The following is a 20,648-nucleotide window of genomic DNA, read 5'->3' as shown; positions in this document are numbered from 1 at the left end:
GTCAAATTGCACTACATACTACTTTAAAGATGTTTCAAGCACCATTTTACTAACTACTTCATCTTCACATGCTTCATGGAATGTTACAAATTAAGGTCAAAAACCAATTACTAGATGAAGTCATGAATTTGGAAAAACACAAGCTTACTAATACAAGGGTCATTTATGAAAAGAGATCAGGTAGAGTATAATTATACGTGAATGAAAAATTCAAGTTGTTACGGAGTAAGCACTTAAGTCTAGATAGTGAGTCCATCATTTTCTTTTATATTCATACCTGAAGAAAGCAAGTTCCTAGAAATTTGCATTCCTAGCCTAACAATATTATCTTTAAGGGTTTTTTTTAAGAATGAAGGCATATCATCCAAAATATTCTAATTATGCCAACCATGGGTGTTATGGGAGACAAACATGTCTGAAATAAATGTTGGCTAAGGAAGAGAAGACTGCCAGTGCTTGGGAGACAATGAAAGAACAAAGACTCTCAAGCACAACTATCAAATGAACTGCAGCTTTGCAAGAATATACAAGATATATCTTACTGTATTAGCAACCATTAATAATAATAATAATAATAATAATAATAATAATAATAATAAGAAATATTTATTTATATCCCGCTTCTTCTGCTTTGAGGATCAAGGCGGGGTAACAGCAAAGAGAGTACAATATACAACAATAAAAACAAGCCCCATAAGACCCTGACCCAACCCTCCCTCCCAACAATAAACTTAAACAGTAAAAGATGGTTAAAATGTACATAACAATACATCAAAATTAAAAAAACAAACAAACCACAAATAAGAAAAATAATAAAAGGAGGGGGGTTCTATTGGTTCTGGACATTATCAATCAGGGAAGGCCTGCTGGAAGAGCAAGGTTTTTATCGCCTTTTTAAAAGCCTCGAGTGAGGATAATTGGCAAATCTCTTCCGGCAGGTCATTCCAAGTTTTTGGAGCAGTGACAGAGAAGGACCTCCAGGGGGTCACCGCCAGTCTGGTCTTTCTAGATTGTAAGAGATTTTTCCCAGAGGTTCGGAGAAAATGAAAACGTGGTAATCACAAGAAGAAGAAAAGTGCATTTGCTTACGTTCTGATACTGAATATAGTAGGTTCTGGGGTAATGGAGGAGGTAATCTTGCTCCTGCTGGTGCAAGGCTAGGCACTGTAGTCGTTCCTGGCTGGTCACGACTGTTGATCAAACTGGACTGTGATAAAGGAGGTCCTAGAATAAAACATTACAAATGCTAGAGTATCAAGACAAGCAATTCCTTTTGGGGTTCCTAAGCAAAATACTGTAGTTGTATACTCATCATCTCCCACTTCTCTTGTTATTTCACCTTGGTTCCATTACTACTATCTACTATTTTGTCCATAAATTAATCCTGCTTTTTGTTTTGACTACAGATCATCATCGCCATCATAATCATATCTATATCTCCTCTCCCTCTTTCAGTCTGGGATTCAAGGCAGCTTACAGCAATTAAAACATAGTTAAAATTTTACAGTACATAAAACCTTAAATCCTATATCCAGCAGAAGTTCCTTATTTTTGGCCTTAAATAGCTCCACACCCTTGTCCACAATCTCTCTGTTCTTGTACATCAATACTGCCTTGCCCATCACATTCATGCATACAGCCCTGAATGAATTATTTATTAACGGTCAACAGATCAGACATCAGATATCAGCCCTAACCACCTAAGATCCTGCACTCTCTCCAATGACTCCACTTGTTTTTTTATGCTTGACCCTCTTCACCACATATCTGTATGATGCCACTTCTCCATTCAAATTCCCCCTTTGAAGCCATCTTTTCTGTGACATCTCTAGCAGAACCAAATAGTACTGGCAAAATACTGCAACTAAGCATGGGTACCTGCGACCTCTCTTTACACTCGCCTCCATTTCCCTCCTGGCATTAGAGACTGCAAAGCCCTTCATTGCAAGCCCCTTTTCTTTTGCACTTGTAAAATCAGTTTGTCATATTTTTCTTTATTATATCCAGTACATATAAACTAAAAGGCATTTGAATTCTTATGCCAAGGAGCTCACGCTTTATCCTAACAATAACTTCGTTAAGTACATTAGGCTGAATGGTATTGGAGGGCCTTAGATCAATGATCAAGATTTGCAGCTAGATTCTAGTTCAGACACAAAATCACCCTTTCCAGTACAGAAGCACAATTACACAATTTTATAGTATAAATTATGTCAAGTACAGAATAGAAAGGACCCATAAAGGAGATATAAAACATTTACAGTCAGCAATCCATTTTTGCTCTCCTTAAGGGCAGTCTGTACAGCCCCTCAGTTTCCCTGGTGTATTTATTTTAAAGTGTTTGTACACCTAGCTGTGCAAATACACCTTCAAGGTATAGAGAGGCTGTAGCTCAGGAAAAGCTCCTGGTGGAAATGTTAGACAGCTACTATCAGTCACTGCTGACAATGCTAAATAAGATAGATCATTGTTCTCACTTTATGTATGAGTTTCCAGGGTTCTCTACTACCTTTCAGCTAAAATACTATAATGATTTTACAGAAATGGGAGCTTCTGTCATACAAGCAAAACTATAACATTCTGATCGCATGATGTTATGCTCAGTATTCTGATTGCTGTGTGCCTTCAAGTCATTTCTGACTTATGGTGACCCTACCACAGGGCTATCTTGGAAGGATTTGTTCAGAGGGGGGTTGCTTTTGCTTTTCTCTAAGGCTGAGAGAGTATCATTTGCCCAAGCTTGAGTTTCCATGGTTGAGCAGGATTCAAACCCTGGTCTCACAATGTCCTAGCCCACCACACAAACCACTATGCATGCTGTCTCTCTTCTGTTAAAATAGTTATCAATTTTCAATAGCACTTCTAGGCTTCCTTAAATGAAATAGTGAAACTAGTTCTAAATTAAAATAATTTAATAACACACAGAACTACAGGTTTGATGAAGTGTACAAGTTTGCTGTGTATTATCATGCAGTTACTATTATGTTAGCAGCATTCTAAACAAGACTGGTATTTGTGATAAATGCACAAATCTTAGGTTTCATTGTTCTACTGCTGCACTTTTCAAAAATAATTTGTATGACAATCCTAAATTGTAACCTAGCTTTCTGTGGAAGTTAGAAATAGCTTCAATCTATTGATGATAAAAGAAAAATGTAAGAAAATCAAGTTCTATCTACCCTTTCTCCATGTCCTATAGTTTAATACTACTCTTGCTAGATTTCCCACCTTTTCTATGACCACTGACAAACTGATATTTTCTTTTTATGCAAATGAACTTAACCAGTTAAAATATACTTCAGGGAAAAGGGTCTTGACTAAATAAATGTTTATCCCTGTACTCTGACTTCTGGCTGTCTTTTCTCTTTCCCCTTAAATCCCACAGAGGGTATGCAGAGAGCTCTGTATTTTTTACCAACAACCCATTTCTGATTTCTGCTGTTTGAAATAAACACAAATTCATTTTTGGCAAGCTGTTCTCTGTGTTACCAGCAGCATCTCAGAGCAATCTTTTTTCCTGCCTTTAGTAACCCTTATTCTTTTATCCAAATAGCATCTACCGTTACCAAATACACACTTTGGAGAAGATGCACACTGAAACCCAACCTAGTCTTTCAGTGCCAAAGAGAGGAAGTGAATCAAAGCAAGTTCACTTGAAATCCCAGCTAAAATTCTCACACACAGGTTTTCCATATTAAATAGGACCTCCCAGGGCTTCTAAATACCAAATATGGCAGGACTTAGGAGAGATAAGCCAGGTTGTTGGGAAGTTTTTACCTATTTATTACAGTAAATGCCCTCCTTAATAACTGTGCACATGCACACATGAGCTTCAATTAAGACAGTTTATGCATCTATCCAGTCAAGCTGAGCTAGTACTCTTTCCCTATGAAAAGGATGGAGGGGGAGGGAAAGAGATGGTGAAGAAACAAATACCAAACAATAAATTCAGACAATTTCAAGATTAATGATGTTTCTACTAGAGTTCAATATATATATATATTTTAAAAAATTACAATACTACTTGACTTTCCACCTCTTGTTTTTTGCTAAAAGTTAAATGGTATCTGCTCTATTTTTTTGGCTAGTCTATTAACCTAGGCAATTATTTCTATAGCCTCTGGCTATTTTCAAAAAGAAAGAGGAAAAGTGTTTTGATTAATGACAAGCTTTAAAACAGGCCACAGTTCCAAAGGTATCCTGAACAGGCTTCAAAATTGTCACCAAAGCCCACCTGATTTACCTTCACCCACCATTAGCCATGGTGTATTTTGCAATCCTCTGTGCCTGCCTTAAGCTACTACAATGAAGCATCTTCAGCATAAATGTGGGGTTACAATGTTGTGGATTTCACGTTCTTACCTATGCTATATCTCATTCCTAATCCCAGTTTTAATTTAATTAAATCTCTATCCTTCCCTTCTTACTGTGGTCTATGGCAAAGAAATACTGCCTTCATCAGCAGAACTGAGAAGGAAAATGATTCTCCCTCACTTCTCTGTGCAGCACTTGCCCTGCCCTCAAGCTCGTGCTGGAAGACTGGGAAACTCTCTGGAGCATGTGTCTCAGCTACACAGAGAAGACATAGGGAAGCAATGAAAATCCTGTTACACTACTCAAAAGTCCCTGGTGTCAAACTGGATTTGGGATTAGGAAACCATAATTCCTTTTTTATTCTAGGTATTCTTACCTTATTCAAACATCACTCTCAACTCTATACCAATTCTACAGTTGTCTGTTAATTTTAATAAAGATCTTCTCAAATCTAAAGAGGTTCGGGTCCAAATGAGGAATACATGCCCATGAACTGGATCTCATCTACTGCATTCATTTGGAGGAATGTAAAATGTTCAACAAGCTCAAAGCTGTTTTCTCATACCTGAACTATATGAGTGTATTCAAACATTAATTTCTAGGAAGCTTTAAATTATCATCTGCACAGCCATGAATTACATATTAAGGCTGAAACTTTGCACAATCATGTCTGCAAGGTTTCAACCTTGGTATCAACCTTAGTATGAGTTACAGATCCAGCTTCCTATACTACTACTACATGTTATATAAGAATAAAGTGGAATTTATAATTTCCCCAGTTACTATTACTTTGGTTATGTGAACTGGAACACTTTAAAGAACTCTTACTTGGCATAGGAATTCTAACAGGTGGTGGGGGCCGAGGATGTACTTGTGGGCCTGGCATTCTCATGTTATGGGCCGGGCCCTGTGTAGGTGCCATCAGCATTCCAGGAGGAGGAAGTCCCGGTGGTGGTGGTGGAAAAGGAATCATGCTTGGCAATGATACTTCATCTACGACTAGTGGATCGTTTCCATGGTCAAATTGACAGAGGTCACCAAGTACACAAAACCCTCGCTCTGTAAACGTAAATAAAAGAAAAATTACCTATAGCAAAGATATGCAATAATTGTACCTAACACTTGTGACTGGCTTGAAAGTCTTCAAATGATTTAAAAAACAAACCAACAAACAGAAAGAACCTCTGGCCTCATGACGCATTTACTAATTAACAGTAAGTAATTTCCTACAGGTTAGAACTAATTCCAACAGGCTTCCAAGCTTCAATGACACACTGCATATTCTCAGTAATTGTCTACTGTGTTTCAGACAAAAACATGTAATTTGGTCCAAACAGAATGTCTTTTAAAGAATTTTTTTCCTGCATAACTGCTGTACAAATCATTATCAAAATAATGCAGACTGCATACTTCATAACATTGCACAAAACATGTGGATTTTAACTGAGCATTATGGCCCTTTGTGCTATTTAAGTTAGAAATTAATATTTTATGTGACATGAATATTTCACAATATTTACCACATTTTTGTGTATAAATTATGATTAAGTATTGCTTTCAGATTCTGTGTTATTACATTTTAGCTCTTTTCTAATTGCTATAGAATTTCTATAGGATATTATAGTGTGTTTTACTTGTTTTAGTGTTATTATGTATTATTTGAAATGGCCTAAGGGCTAATCAGCAAACATTTCCACAGTTTAAGTACTGCTCACTCCTGCTGGCATTCACAGTGAATGTAAAGGGGCACACATGAGATGTATTCTGATAAAAAACTGTGCTCCTGATTGGCTCAGCACCTTTCCCTTCGTACTTTTACTGCCTGTTTACCTGAACTCCCCAAGCATTAAAACAGTGACAAAACTGAAAAAATGGAGAACATCTTCCACCGACCTTGCATTCTCTTTGTAGACTGTTCTCAGAATAAGAGAGCAAATGAACAAGCAACTGTGACAGTGGAAAGGAAGTGGGATTACTGAGGACAACTTGGTAAATTATCCCTCCAAAACCTGGAGCCAGTACTGCCTGCCAGGATGAAAAATGCAAAAGACCCACCTTTTCAGCAGTTCTGACGCCAGAGAAAATGCCTCATAATAAAAGAACAGTAAACAATATTAAAAAGAGAAAAATGTAAGCTGACCAAGAAGGAACACTTACCATCATAATCTCGACAACGCCTTTTTGGCGGTGCATTCCTGCCAAAGGAATTAGGAGCAGAGTGATTGCTGTAGTAATTTGACCAGCTTTCTGTCGTGTTTTCAGGATGGTGAGCAGGTGCAATCACAGTCACAGCACTGGGAATACACTGTGCTCCAGAGGAATACTGCTCAGTAGAGTTAATGGAAGACAATGACACTGGGTTATATGAGCTCTCCATGTCACTCCTTTCACATTTGAATTTGGCTCGCTCTCTGTGCTCTGTACAGAAAAAACAATAACACATTAATTATGTTTCCATTGTCTCTCTCTCAGTACCCTGAGTTTCCAACAGCGTGTAGAAAATATAATCACCACAAGTACATGCATGCTCACTTATAAAGTCTAACTACTAACTGGTTAACAGTGTGGCCATATCTGAATTAATATAAACAAATCAGTTGTTGCAAAAGAATGTGAACATTCTGTCACACATTTAAAAAGAAATACTATCCAGTACATCTTCTGTTCCAGCAAGGTGTAGTGATTGAAATGTCAGACTATAACTCTGGAGATCAGGGTCTGATTCCCTGCTCAGCCATGGAAACCGGATGGGTTACCCTGGGTGAGTCACACACTCTCAGCCCCAGATAATCCTGTGCTAAGGTTCACCTTGTGATTGTCACAAGTCAGAAATGACTTGAAAATACACAACAACATCTTCTCTGATGGAAAAAAACTATGCAGTTGAAAGCAGCTGCCTCTAAGAACAAGCAAAGTATAATAGAAGGTAGTGATACAATGAGAACAATACACATGAGAACAAATTAAAGAACTCCCTTCATTAGAATACTCTACAGACCACATTGTTTAGCCCGTTTTAATGATGTCAACAATTACTCTTTTTCTAACAAATTCTGCTTCTTCAATAAATTTGCCAGAAATATAGATAAAAATGATTACACCCATAAAAAGCATAAGAAGTTGGGATGAGAAATTATTGGACTATAATCTCCTTAGCAACTCACCAGCATTTCTGTTTGCATCCCTATCTTTGTTTGCATCCTGGTCTTTACTTCTCCCCCGACTCCGGCTACGACTCCGACTTAGCCCTCTGCTTTTACTGCGACTCTTACTTCTTCCCCTTCGCCAGTCATATTTGTCTCTGTACAGGTCATTCCGTTCATAGTATCTATCATAGTCTCTCCATTTGTTATCATCTCTTTTTCTTTCTCTATTTCTGTTAAAAACACACACTCTAAATATGCTTTCAATAACAAAATTCTTGATAGCATTTACAGCATCAAAATGTGATGATCAGTTTTTAACAGCAGGCAGTGTTGTGTGCAAATTTTTGTGGCTTTTTAAAAAGTCAACAAACAATGCTTATTCTTAGGTTAACAAAATTCATGAGGCAAGACTCTATATCAAGTAGTTTGGTTATAACTAAAAAGGGGGGCACATATTCAAATTCTAAAGAACAATACTGACCTTTGCTCAATAGGATCTGAACGATTTTTCTGTGGGCTAGCATATTTCTTCTTTTTGCTCTCTCGCTCTTCTTCAAAAGATTCCTGAAATGTCTAAAGAGAGACCGTAAAGCATTACCTCACACCATTTATGTCCTACCCTGGCATGCAGGGGAAAGTTACAAAAGAATCTAAAATCCTAATAAATCAAAAAGAAAACAGGTTTGAAAACAGCAAACTGACCACACACACTCAAATCTGACCAAAGTAGGAGATGTAATAGTAGGCCCTTATGAAAAACCAATTTTTAAACAATTGTTTATTATGTTATATTTATTATTTATATTGATTGTCTGCTACCTTTAAAGTAGCTATGTGTCAAGATTAGACTTAGAATTATAGAAACCATAATAATTAATATGGGGCACTCATAATTTGCTGCAACATTCCTTGTGTTAAATCAGGGTGATACTACTAGAACTCCAAAGACTACAAGAAAATGTAGAAGGAGCTGGATTAGCATATTTTATGTGATCCCATCTTTACTCTGTTGCAGAGGAACAGTTCTATGTACTCTGCTCAGACACTGGCTAGTCCCAAAGTCAGTTGGTTTCAGATAAGAAACAGTTTTCAGGCAGCTTCAAATAACGGTATACACTTGTCCCTTCAGATTCACGGTGGATACATTTCGCCCCACCTGTAGATACCAAATTTCACAAATAGTCAAGTCCCATTGGCCCCAATGGTAGCCATGGCAGACAATGGAACTTCGGTATTTGCAAAATTCCCTTTCCCTGCCTTCATTTTCTTCCATCCATCTTTCTCTCCTTTCCTTCCCGGCTTCTTCCCCCTGATGCGAGGGCCTGTAATCAGCCCCAGCTGCCATCGGGACTCGCTTCCCCAGCAGCACTCGGGACTCAGTGTGCGCTGCCCTTCCCCCTCCACCACAGCCATGGGCGTGCAATATGTAATTGGCTGCAGTGGAGGGGAGGGGTGTGCGCAAGTTGCGTCCTGAACACCCTTGGGAAAGTGAGTCCTGATGGCAGCCAATGCCAATTACACCCCCTGGTGCCAGGGGGAAGATGCCTGGAAGGGAGGGAGGGAGTAGCCACAGCCTTGGCCTTGCGAATGATCGAAACCACGAGTGCCAGCTGAGAATGGGGGGGATGAGTGTATTTCAAGGATATCATTATAATATACTTATTGTTACTGAGGACATAAGCTATTGTATTTAAATATGATAAAAGTAAACCAGCCTGAACAATTTTGAAATATAATTAGTTGAATTTTCTTTTATTTACCTTTTTGTCTTTTTGTCTTTTGCTGTGCTATGTTTTAAGGAAGTCCATTGAAAATATTTGGAATTATTTGGACTGTACCTATGAGTGAGGCATAGTTTTGTGAGTATACTAAAGAGTTAGAACTGATATAACTATATCAACCCAATATTTCTTTTGAACCAATACTCCTATTCCTGTGGTGGTCTACTTTTTGCACCAAAGCATTTTAATTCTTTTCTGATGCCTTTTAATTCTTTTCTGACATTTTTTAATTCTTTTCATGTAACTGTTGACAGTCAAGGAAAAATGTCTGTATCAGATATGATAGTTCAGCTAATAAGTGTAATTTCTTACAGAAAAGAAATCAAGGGCCACTATGTATGTGTCTGGGGGGAATTAGTTTTCATAAGTAGAACAATAGCACTCCTTTAAAAGTCACTGAGAATATTCTCTACAAAATGTGTAGTGGATTAGATTCATAATTTCATAGTCATTAATATTAGTTGCATAATGAAATTCACTCTTCCTTGTCTGTGAAAGGAATACACTAAGAGCTGAAAATAGTCATCTCTCTGTAGAAAGGCCAAACAGCTAATCTACACATGACAAAAGTATTCCTCAGCATAAAAAATTCTGACAGCAAGGAAGACGACCTAAAACCGTACTTTAAAAAAATCACTTCTAATATTACATGATTTACATGCATATGAGAGGGGGCAGGGTAGTACCGTGTGGTGCAAGGGTATCATCTCTCATTTGACCTTATCTAAGTATAGCAAAGTTCTTTAAGACTTTCATCACTGAAGTCTAGCCAGTATGCCTTGGCCAAGGAACTCCGGTTTATTTCCCCACTAGACTTTCTCCTAAGGATATCCAGTGCACAACACATTGTACAAACAGAAAGCTAGCATTTGCCCTGGCATTAAAACAATCAAAGCAGAATGAGAGGTAAGTGAGAACAAACAGAATTGCGTGATTCTCTGCAATACAATGTTACAAAACTAAAGTTCACAGTAGAAAACACAGTACAGTGGTTCCTCCCCTTACGCGGGGATCTGTTTCAGATCCTTCTGCGTAAGGGGAAATCCATGTGTGCTGGAGCCCCATTAGAAGTAATGGGGCTTGTGCCAGTGACACACACCCCATTACTTCTTCCAGGGAGCATGAGGGGCTTTTCCAGCGCGGCTTTCAGCGTATGCTGAAAGCCATGTGTGCTGCACCCACATAATCCGCGGGCACACTGTAAATAAACTCTACAGAAAACCATTAACCTTATAGCATAAAATATGTAACAAACAGGAATAAGGTAAAACATGCTTGATGCATCTGTAATTATGATGACTGGAAAACTTATCCAAAGTCACATCAGTTTCTACTTCATATACATTATCTACATTCCTCAAAATCAGAATGCCTTCTGATCGTTATTATTTGACCACTGCTTGTCTAAATTCAATGTCTGACTTTGTACAGAGAACAGATAAGCACCACAACTGAAGGATCCAAATGGAACACAAAGGAACAGCTTCATCAGCCACAAAGTACATGGCTTGCAACCCCATTTAAGCATCAGTTCTATAAGATGATTAAAATAGATTAAACCACCACATCATCATATTTTTCTAAAACATCTTATCTCTGTACTTAAGACTGGCCTCATATTGACTGATTTTTATTTGCAAAACTGTCTAAGCAAGGGTCAGCATGTCCTGGAATGTGGTAAAACCAGGTTTATGGTCCAGTAGGTCATTAATTCAACTTTTTTCATTAGAGGAACAAGTGACTCTCTGCACAGAGCACTTTCCGGCAACTGAGGGTAGGACTCTTAACTAAACTCCTTCTTGGGACACAGACACTCCAACTTCAGTTATACTTTGGTACTTTGCCCCACCATTACTGCATCATGCTGCAGATGGGACTTCTCTTGAAAACAGTCCATATAATTCACTTCAAGCAACTCAAGCCCATCTTAAAATGGCCCAAGCCCAGCTACAAAAGCAGTGGGGGAAAAAGGACTCCTTGCTGGTGGCCCATTGCAGACTGTAGAGGCGGCCAGCCTTGGAACCGCAGCATCTGGTCACTGTGGTCCCATGCCGCTGAAGGTGCGATTGCAGCTGGAGCGCCAATCCGCTCTCTCCTTGCGGCACAAGTTACCTTTCTAGTGTCTTATTATTATTTACAGGCCTGTTAAATTTTTGAAAAATTAATTCTGCTTCTTTTTTACTCCCCTCCTTTCATGTTTTAGGCTGCTTATTTTAATGTTAACTTTGCTTTATTATTATTGAATGGTTTCTAACTAGCTTACCTGCTTCCTGTGAATACTGAACAAAAACAGCAACTGTATCCCATCACGCTCCCAGGGCAAGTTCCACTGAACTCAGTGAAACATACTTTCAAGCAGATATTTAAAGAATTATATGACTACAACCCTATGCATGGCTGCCCGGGAGTGAGCCCCAACAAATATGAGGTGGGGGACTTCCTTCTGAATGAATATATATGTAAGACTGCAGTAAAACACAAGAAAGCAAAACTGAGAAATTAACTCTTACCTCCTCCTTGATTTCTTCTTTCACCTGACCTATAGGTTTTGGCTCTGGTTTTGCTGGTTCACTGGGAGCTAGGTAATTTTTGGTGTACAGGCTTTCGAAGAGTTTATCAACAAAACCCGATGTTTCTGGTAAACACATGAAAAAAAATCAATCCCTAATGCACATCAGTCTCTAGCTGAATTAAATACAGTTTTGTTTCTCTGATAGAAGCCAATTAGTTCTGCGTGCTTGAAAGAGCCCTGGACAGTAGCTCTCCCATGCCACTGCAAACATTTTTTGAAACTGTGCAGCATTTTAAGATCAGTTTATGGGGTGACATGTTACCCGAATGGAAAAATCCACAAAGTCTTCAAAGAGCATACGCTTGCAGCATGATGCCCCATAGTACTGTATACTTAATATGGTTCTTTTGGTATGTTTTTAAAAAACATTAAGAATTTGGCTGCTCATTTTTTATGCAGAAAAAGATGGTGTAGATATTTTAGAACCAGCAGATTTTTTTCTGGCACTGACCTGGCAAAGAGATTGAGAACTTAAATCAAATTCACAGGAGCCAGTGTGAATTTTTTTTCCAGCCCTGAACCAAAGTAATAGCCAGTGGTTCCACTAATTTTATTCCAAATACAAGCATGCATGATTTGATAGTTTCACCATATCAAAGAGGTGAAGTTGCTAACAACAAGGAATATTCTGTCTTGTAATGTCCTATGTCATGTTGCTTATGGAGAACACAACAGGCTGATGTCTTCCTCGTTATGGCAAATGGGAGGGTTAGGGTGAGTAAGAGAAACCCTATGCTTACACCCAATTGTGACGGTCAAGGGGAGGAAGGTAAAGTGTGAAAGTTGTACTGTTTGATATAAAGTTGTACATAAAGTTATACTGTTTGACATAATTGTGAAATTTAAAATATAAAGCTTTAGCTTTGTACAAATAATATGATTAATATACCTTATGCTACTTAAAACATAAGCATTCCTTATGCTAACTATCTTAGCTTCTATCAAGGAGCACTGGTGGCGCAAAGGAGCCCTGGTAGAGCAGGGATTAAATGCTGGTACTGCAGCCACTCACTCAGTCACAAGGTTATGAGTGTGGCCCAGTACAGACTAGCGCAAAACGCTAGCCTGGGGATGATTTTAGGGCTCGGGAGAGCAGAGCGTCCACACACTCCCAAGCCTTACTGCGTGTCACGAGTGCCATAACTGCTCACTCCTGTCCATACTGGGTGCGCAACGATGACATGCGCACGCCACAGCATCCAAACGGTGCCACGCTGCACGGACATTATCACTGCGTGTGAGCCACGCCAATGCCCAGCGCAAAAAGAACCCACTGGGAGTGTGTTCTTTTTAGGCCTCACGGAGGACGCATTTGTCTGCTGTGGCTTCCATCCGGGTCAGAAAGGGGTGGTGTCTCGCCGCCCCTTTCTGCACGTCTGTATTCCCCCTTTGATACCAGTCAGAGCCTCTAGGGTCGACTCAGTGATTTAGTAATTCCTATGTTTTAAGACCTCTTCAGAGAATGTTGCTTCATTGAATGAATCTTTACAAACAAGTGATTTATAGTTTTAAAATTTGCAATGTTTTACTCTGCAGTTTTGCTAAGTTCAATGGGTATTATTTCCAGTTTTCTCTGCTATACGGTCTAAAAGTTCAATTAGTTATTTATTTACAATGTATCCCTACTTTCTCCCAGTACATTTTAGTGATCCCGGAACAGAATACTCTGTATTACTAAAAAAACACAGGTGCTAGCCTGGTTCAGAAACAACATTAAATCAGTTCAATGTCAGCTAACCTGCCCCTATATATGCCCACCAGGAAAAATTATGAAAAATGTTGCTTCTGCTTTATAGCAACCATAATTTGCTATGTTGTCAAATCTGGACAAAAAAAATCTGGCTTTTCTTTCCCACATACTTATTACCTATAGTTTTTAGGTTCTGATGTCATGCTAAACTATGGGCAGTTTTTTTTAAAAAAGACCACTGTTGTCACCAAACTGGAGGAGGAAGTTTGGATAGGAGGTAGGCTCATTTCAGTATTGTTAAATTTAATAATTAAACAACCATGGTTTAGAATTATGTCTAATTCAGCCTGTGCTCTACTTTCAATTTCCAGCACTTCATAAGACCATTTTTATTTCATAGCTATCAAAATGTGTACTGCCACTTCAAAGGAAAAAAAAGACTTATTTCACATTGAACAAGTTGCACTTGCACCTTCTTTTTGAAAATTTATGGCTATCCTTGGGGCAATTTAGAGATGTCTTTTACCAATGACTGTGCTTATGGTGAATGAAAATTCTGACTTTTCAGTTCCTTAAAAATGTAGGTAATCCTCACAAGTACAGTGGGCCCTCTCCTTACGTGGGGGATCTGTTTCGGATCACCTCAGTTAGGGAAAATCCACCTATGCTCGAACTCCATAGGAAATAATGGTGTGTGTGTGCATGTGGCGGCGTGGCGCATGCGCGCCACGGGCACACACACCATTGTTTTTCTCCCCACACAGCTTCCACATAAGCTGGAAGCCACGTAATATACATCCATGCATGGCACGGGCGCACTGTATGAGTATACCTGTTTTGTAGCAATGGCCAAGTATTTAAACATTTGCACTGCTGTAATTCAGCTGGATGTCTAGTTTCATAATCTAAAGGAGAAGACCATGTCGGCTGAGGATGATAGCACTTGCAATAGGACATATTTGGAAGCCACCTGGCTGTGGAAGGTTATAAATAATTCTATCGTAACCATGAAATATTGTCATTAGCCAAATCCATTCCTAGAATACCTTTTTGCAGAAAGACATCTAGTTGATCAGCACAGAACGCTTTCAACTCTTTCTCTGGTTTGTCTTTCTTGACCAGTGCCACAACATAGTTAGCCAGCGCTGAAGGATCAGCATCACATCTAAAGGAAAAAAAAACATTTTTTATCAGTATTAAATGTACAGTTTTACATGTTTAACACATAATGATGAATCAAAATAGCCTCATTTAGATTGGAGGCTGGAATTCTGTTAGCATATTACACTAGGATAGAAATTCTTGCCATAGCTACATGTTTGACTTTCTAATCAATTTAGAATAAATAAGCAAGGTAGAAATAGTATACAAGTTCTATGTAAACTGTCAACCAGCTAAAACATTAGTTCTTCATATGTCTGAAACATATACACTTGTCCCTCTACATCCGCTGGGGTTAGGAGCACAGGTCCCCTGTGATTGTGGAAAAACTGCAAATAACAAAAACACTATGTTTTTACCTGAGAGAACACCTTTCTAGGAATCTTTAGGTCATCCAGTGCAATTCTGTGGCCAACATCTGCCAGACAATGACCGTAGAATTGCGCTGGAGGAGCTACAAATGCCTAGTGGAGTGTTCTCTCTAGGAATCTCTAGGTCATTCAGTGCAACCTTTGGTTAAAAGTTGACCATAGAGTTGCACTGGAGGATCTAGATATTCCTAGAGAGAACATATTAATAAAATCTGTGAATGATCAAATTCGCAAAAGTCAAAGCTGCAAATGTGGAGGGATGAATGCAATGTAAGAAAGAACTTGGCTAACATAGCAAATAATCTGCTTTGCATTAGGACCTCCAGAGAATCTAAAGTTACTAAGGCTAGAAACCTGTAGTCCAGTTCCCTGATTATTTTGAATCAAGATATGAAGTTTCGTTTCTCAACTGATACTCTTGGCTTGTTGTAAAGCTGCCGCAATGCTGAAGATGGTAATACAGGTAGAAGAATTAACTGTCACGGCCTGCACTCTCAGAATGATCTTATATAGAGTCCTAATCCTAGCCAAAATGAAGAAACCTGGCCATTTTCCTCCTGGGTATTGAAGCACAAATCACTTAGGCCTGGAACAGACAGGTGGGAAAGAGCAGCCTGAGACTGTTCTGGCCACGAGTGGGCTGCGATGATGACTGTACAACCCATTGCCCCCAACCCGCACCTCCAGGAGCTGGATTATCCCAACTCCTTTTTCCTCTGATCCAAAGGACTGGAGTGCGGTGTTAGAGCATCTCTGGGCCATGTTGGAGGATGATCTGGCTAAATGCCATGCCTTCAAAGCAGTCAGAAGCTGCTTCTTTTGGCCTGTCTGTTCTGGGCCTTAGTTGTCTGATAGTGATGAAGTCCATCATCACCAACCAAAATAAGCACAATTAGGCACAGATCCAACAATAGCAATGTGCTTCCCCTTTCCCTAACTACACAACACAGATTGAAAGCACCAGGGTATATCCACAGACACTCAGGGGATGGGGACACACAGGCACTATCCAATGGAAACTGGGCAGAGGCATTTGTGACTGACCATGTGATTTCTGAAGCTATGGAAGAGAGGAAAGGCAATGGGTAAGGGCATAGTGCACATTCTTCTGCAACATGCATTAAGGTACTCTGGTCACAGCAGCATATGCAACCTACAGGATTCCAGCCATGTTATCAAACACTCAGGGGAAAAGAAAGAAAAGATTTTGTCCCTGAGGTGAGAAGACCACAAAATATCTGGATTTGATTTTGCCCAGTTAGGTCAATTGTCTGAAGAATCTTTATAACAAAATTCAAGCATTTTCAGATGGTAAGAGAAATACAGAATTTCAGCCCACAAAATATTTTTCAGTAATCATAGATTTCCAAAAGTATTTTCTGACAAACTATTTCAAATAGCCTGAGCATGTGCATAAACACTGTTAAAGAACTGGATAACCAGACCTCATGGAGTCCTTCAACGATGCAATAAAGCAACTAATGATGCAGTCAGACCTACAAAACTATTTTTTTAAAAAAAATAAGCAGGGAAATTCAAGGAGTTGCAAAAAGATGCAGTTTCTATGAAAACATGTTTTATTTTAAAAAACAATATTGTATATCAGAAATAGCTTTAAAACATTGAAAAAAATGTTAGCCTTCTATTTCTCAACAAGAGATCTTTTAGATGTCCCCTACAAAGTTATTCTTGAAATTCCTTAAGAATAGTTAATTCAAGATACTTCAAGTTGTGAAAGGCTTTAAGGCAAACTAGAATAAATCCTGTTACTAAAGAAAATGTTAGGCCATAATTCAAAACACAATGGTAAGAGAGAAAGCAGTCTTCTGTCCAAAGGGGTGTAGCCCTATGTAAACACAGAATTGCAAAGCATACCTGTTAAACAAACTGGTAAAGACTTAATTCTTAAATCATGTTTTTAAAGCATTTGGTAGTTAAAGCAATACTAATATGCACCATACCTATGTTGCTAGAATCGTCTGAGGAGGGAGGAAGCAAGGAAAGTAGAGGAGTTGGGTAGAAACATAACAGATTTTTAATAGATGGATAGAGCATAGATAAAAATAGGATTTTAATCAAAGAAAGAATATGGTCCCATTAGCAGATCCAATTAGCAAAGACTGAAAGCCACTTTTTAAAAATCATGCCAGGGCTGGGTAGGCCAATATATAGTTTGTAAAGTCTTAGGTTCAGTCCCTGATATCTTCTCTTAAGAAACCCCAGGAAGCAGGCCGAAGTACAAGATCCTAAAAATGTACTGCAGATTCAAAAATACTATGAAATAGATCAATGACAATTTTGCATATTCAAAGTGCATAAAATAAGAAAGCTTAAGGCAGATTTTTCTATATTCATACTATTTAAAAATGTAGTTTTAAAGGCAGACTGATGACTTCAGTCCTGAAAAGATACACTTACTTACTGAGCCTTGCTTAATCTATATACAACGATCAGAACGAGGTTGCAGCAATAGTCTCCTGGTACAATCATGACTGTAACTTACACTATTATCAATGTTAGCCCAATAGGCTATTTAAGAGATTAGCCAAAAATGGTTTGTCCTGAAACAATTACATACAACTAAATACATTGTCAAGAACATAGAAGCTGTCTGTAGCCATAGTTATCTAAACCTGTAATTAAGGAGTAAATAAAGTCATGCAGCATTTAGGATTGATGACTATTGTAATATCCATAATGGTTGCTGAGCAATATATTAGAATTGTGTGGATGCAGTAATACATAGAAAATCATACATCAACTGACCAAAGTATCAAGTCTGGATAATTAGCACGAAATATTTTGAACTATACTATTAAATCATTAGTCTTTCATTAGCTATGAAAGACTGAGACAAGATCCTAAAAAGTATATACAACTGAATGCTAAAGTTAGAATCGTCCAACCCATTGTATTCCCTGTTACTATGTATGGATGTGAGAGTTGGACAGTGAAGAAAGCAGACAGGAAGAAAATCAACTCATTGGAGTTGATGGAGAAGAGTGCTGAGGATACCATGAACAGCCAAAAAGACAAATAAATGGGTCCTTTAACAGGTCAGGCCTGAACCTTCCCTGGAAGCCAAGGCCTGTTACAGACAGCCAAAAAAAAGCTGCTCCGAGTCACAGTAGACGCATGGTGTTTCAATGATGCATGCATCCTAAGAGTCCAGAAGTCGCACCAAAGCCACACTCCAGACTGGAGCGTGGCTTTGGTGTGGCTTCTGGACTCTTAGGACGCATGCATCATTTAAACACCATACCTCCACTGTGACTCAAAGCAGCTTTATTTTGGCTGTAACAGGCCCAAGATGACCAAATTGTGGCTGCTGTACTTTGGGTACATCATGAGGAGGCACACAGATCACTAGAAAAGACAATAGTGCCAAGAAAGGTAGAAGGTAGTAGAAACAGAGGAAGACCACACATGATGGATAGACTCAGTCAGAGAGGCCATGGGCCTGAGCCTGCAAGAACTAAGCAGGGCAGTAGAGGACCAGGGCTCTTGGAGATGTCTCATCCATAGGGTCACCATGAGTCGCAATCTACTCTAGGGCAGCTAACAATAGGTATGCTCAGATTACAGGCAGGAGACCTTTAGATCAAACACCGGTCCTGCCATAACCCTGACACTCAAAACTGACAAAGGTAAATGCTCTCTTTCATCTCAAGAACACTTATAAATATTTCCCTCATAGACAGTCCACACATGCCACCATTTCTGATTCTGAAAAGGATGAAGAGGATAGGATGGTCTCGGAGTTGCTGTTGGAGTTGCCCAGACTCTTAGTTCTGGGCAACTTCAACATCCCACTCGAGACCAGTCTAACAGGTGCGGCTCGGGAGTTCATGGAAGCCATGACAACCATGGTCCTTTCCCAATTGGTCATCAGGCCCACTCATTGTGCGGGTCATACTCTTGATGCGGTCTTCAGTACGGAGCAGGAATATCCGTGGGCAGAGGTAGTTAATACCTCCGCATTGTCATGGACGGATCATTTCCTGGTCAGGGCAGAACTTAGAGCCACTGTCCACTCCCTCGGGGGTGGAGGACCCATTAGAATGGTCTGCCTTCGAAAGCTAATGGAACCGATTGGATTCCAGAAAGTTCTAGAGGGTTTGATGGTTGATAATGCCGCTGATTCTGTTGAAGCCTTGGTGAATATGTGGAACACCGATGTTACTAAGGCTATCAACACAATCGCTCCTGAGCATCCTTTCCGAACCGCCTCAAATCGCAAGCCCTGGTACACCGGAGAGCTGAAGAATATGAAGCGGGTGGGACAACTAGAGCACGATTTGCAAAAAACTGGACTCTTATCTGACAAGAGCTCACCATAGGAAATTCCTTTTTTCTTATGAAGAGGCAATTAAAGCAGCAAAGAGATCCTCCTCGTCTGCTCGTATTGCGTCTGCAAAGTCTCGTCCAGCAAAGCTGTTTAGGGTGGTGAGGGAACTGATGGTGATGCCATCTACCCAGAACCCTCTACTTAATCCAACAACGGCCTGCTGCGATGCTTTCAACAACTACTTTGCAGACAAACTCTCTCAGGTAAGAGCCCATTTGGATGCCAATGTTGAAGCAAAACAGACTACTGAGGTGTCCAGTAAACCCGTTTATGAGATTAAACTGGATCAGTTTGAGCTTGTGAGTACTGATGATGTGGACAAGATCCTTGGAAAGGTAAAAAAGACAACATGCCGTCTTGATCTCTGCCCATCATGGCTGGCCGTCCAGGGGGGTGAGGCTTTGATGGCACTTGTTAGACGTATCATCAATGCTTCCCTTGGGGAGGGTCATATACCATCCACTTTGAAAGAAGTGATCGTTACACCGCTCTTGAAAAACCCCTCCCTGGACCCCCTGGAGATGAAAAATTATAGGCCTGTTTCTCATCTGCCATTTCTGAGCAAGGTGATCGAGAGGGCAGTTGCTCTTCAGCTCCAAGTGGTCTTGGATGAAGCCGATTTTCTTGATCCATTTCAAACTGGCTTCAGGACAGGATATGGGGTGGAGACTGCCATGGTCGCTTTAACTGATGACCTTCGTCTAGCCATCGACAGAGGGAGCGTGACCCTGTTGGTGCTGCTAGACCTCTCAGCGGCATTCAATACAGTAGACCATGATATCCTTCTGGAATGCCTGAGAGAGTTAGGAATTGGAGGCACTGCTTTGCAGTGGTTCCACTCCTTCCTCTTGGGCAGGTTCCAGAGGGTGATGCTCGGTGACAGTCGCTCTTCAAAAACAGAGCTTAATTGTGGTGTCCCTCAAGGCACCATCCTGTCCCCGATGCTATTTAACATCTATATGAAGCCACTGGGAGAAATCATTCGTGGATATCAATATGCTGATGTTACCCAAATATATTTCTCCATGTCCCAGTCATCAGTGACAATGACAGATGGCATCTCTCCCCTCAACCAGTGTCTTCAGGCAGTAATGGATTGGATGAGGGAAAACAAGCTCAAGTTGAATCCAGACAAAACGGAGATACTTATGGTAGGGGCCCCCAAACCAGGGATTGGGCTGCAACCTCCAGTCCTAGAGGGGCTCACGCTCTCCTCGAAGGACTGTGTTCGCAGTCTGGGGGTGCTTCTTGACCCGTCGCTTCAG

General features: G+C 39.8%; 1 protein-coding gene across 1 annotated transcript in view; it reads right to left on the bottom strand.

Moving 5' to 3' along the window:
- Positions 1–20,648, bottom strand: part of RBM27 (RNA binding motif protein 27) — a 40,375-nt gene that overhangs the window by 17,037 nt on the left and 2,690 nt on the right. The window contains exons 2-8 of the mRNA XM_042453445.1: positions 14,550–14,668; positions 11,752–11,876; positions 7,942–8,033; positions 7,479–7,690; positions 6,472–6,732; positions 5,143–5,373; positions 1,090–1,224 (exon numbers count right to left, since the gene is read on the bottom strand). Of these exons, the coding sequence (XP_042309379.1) occupies positions 1,090–1,224; positions 5,143–5,373; positions 6,472–6,732; positions 7,479–7,690; positions 7,942–8,033; positions 11,752–11,876; positions 14,550–14,668 (1,175 nt within the window). The remainder of the gene's footprint in view (positions 1–1,089; positions 1,225–5,142; positions 5,374–6,471; positions 6,733–7,478; positions 7,691–7,941; positions 8,034–11,751; positions 11,877–14,549; positions 14,669–20,648) is intronic.

Source organism: Sceloporus undulatus, chromosome 2, assembly GCF_019175285.1.
Source record: "Sceloporus undulatus isolate JIND9_A2432 ecotype Alabama chromosome 2, SceUnd_v1.1, whole genome shotgun sequence".
Taxonomy (NCBI): domain Eukaryota; kingdom Metazoa; phylum Chordata; class Lepidosauria; order Squamata; family Phrynosomatidae; genus Sceloporus; species Sceloporus undulatus.
This window is presented reverse-complemented; position numbering and strand designations above follow the sequence as displayed.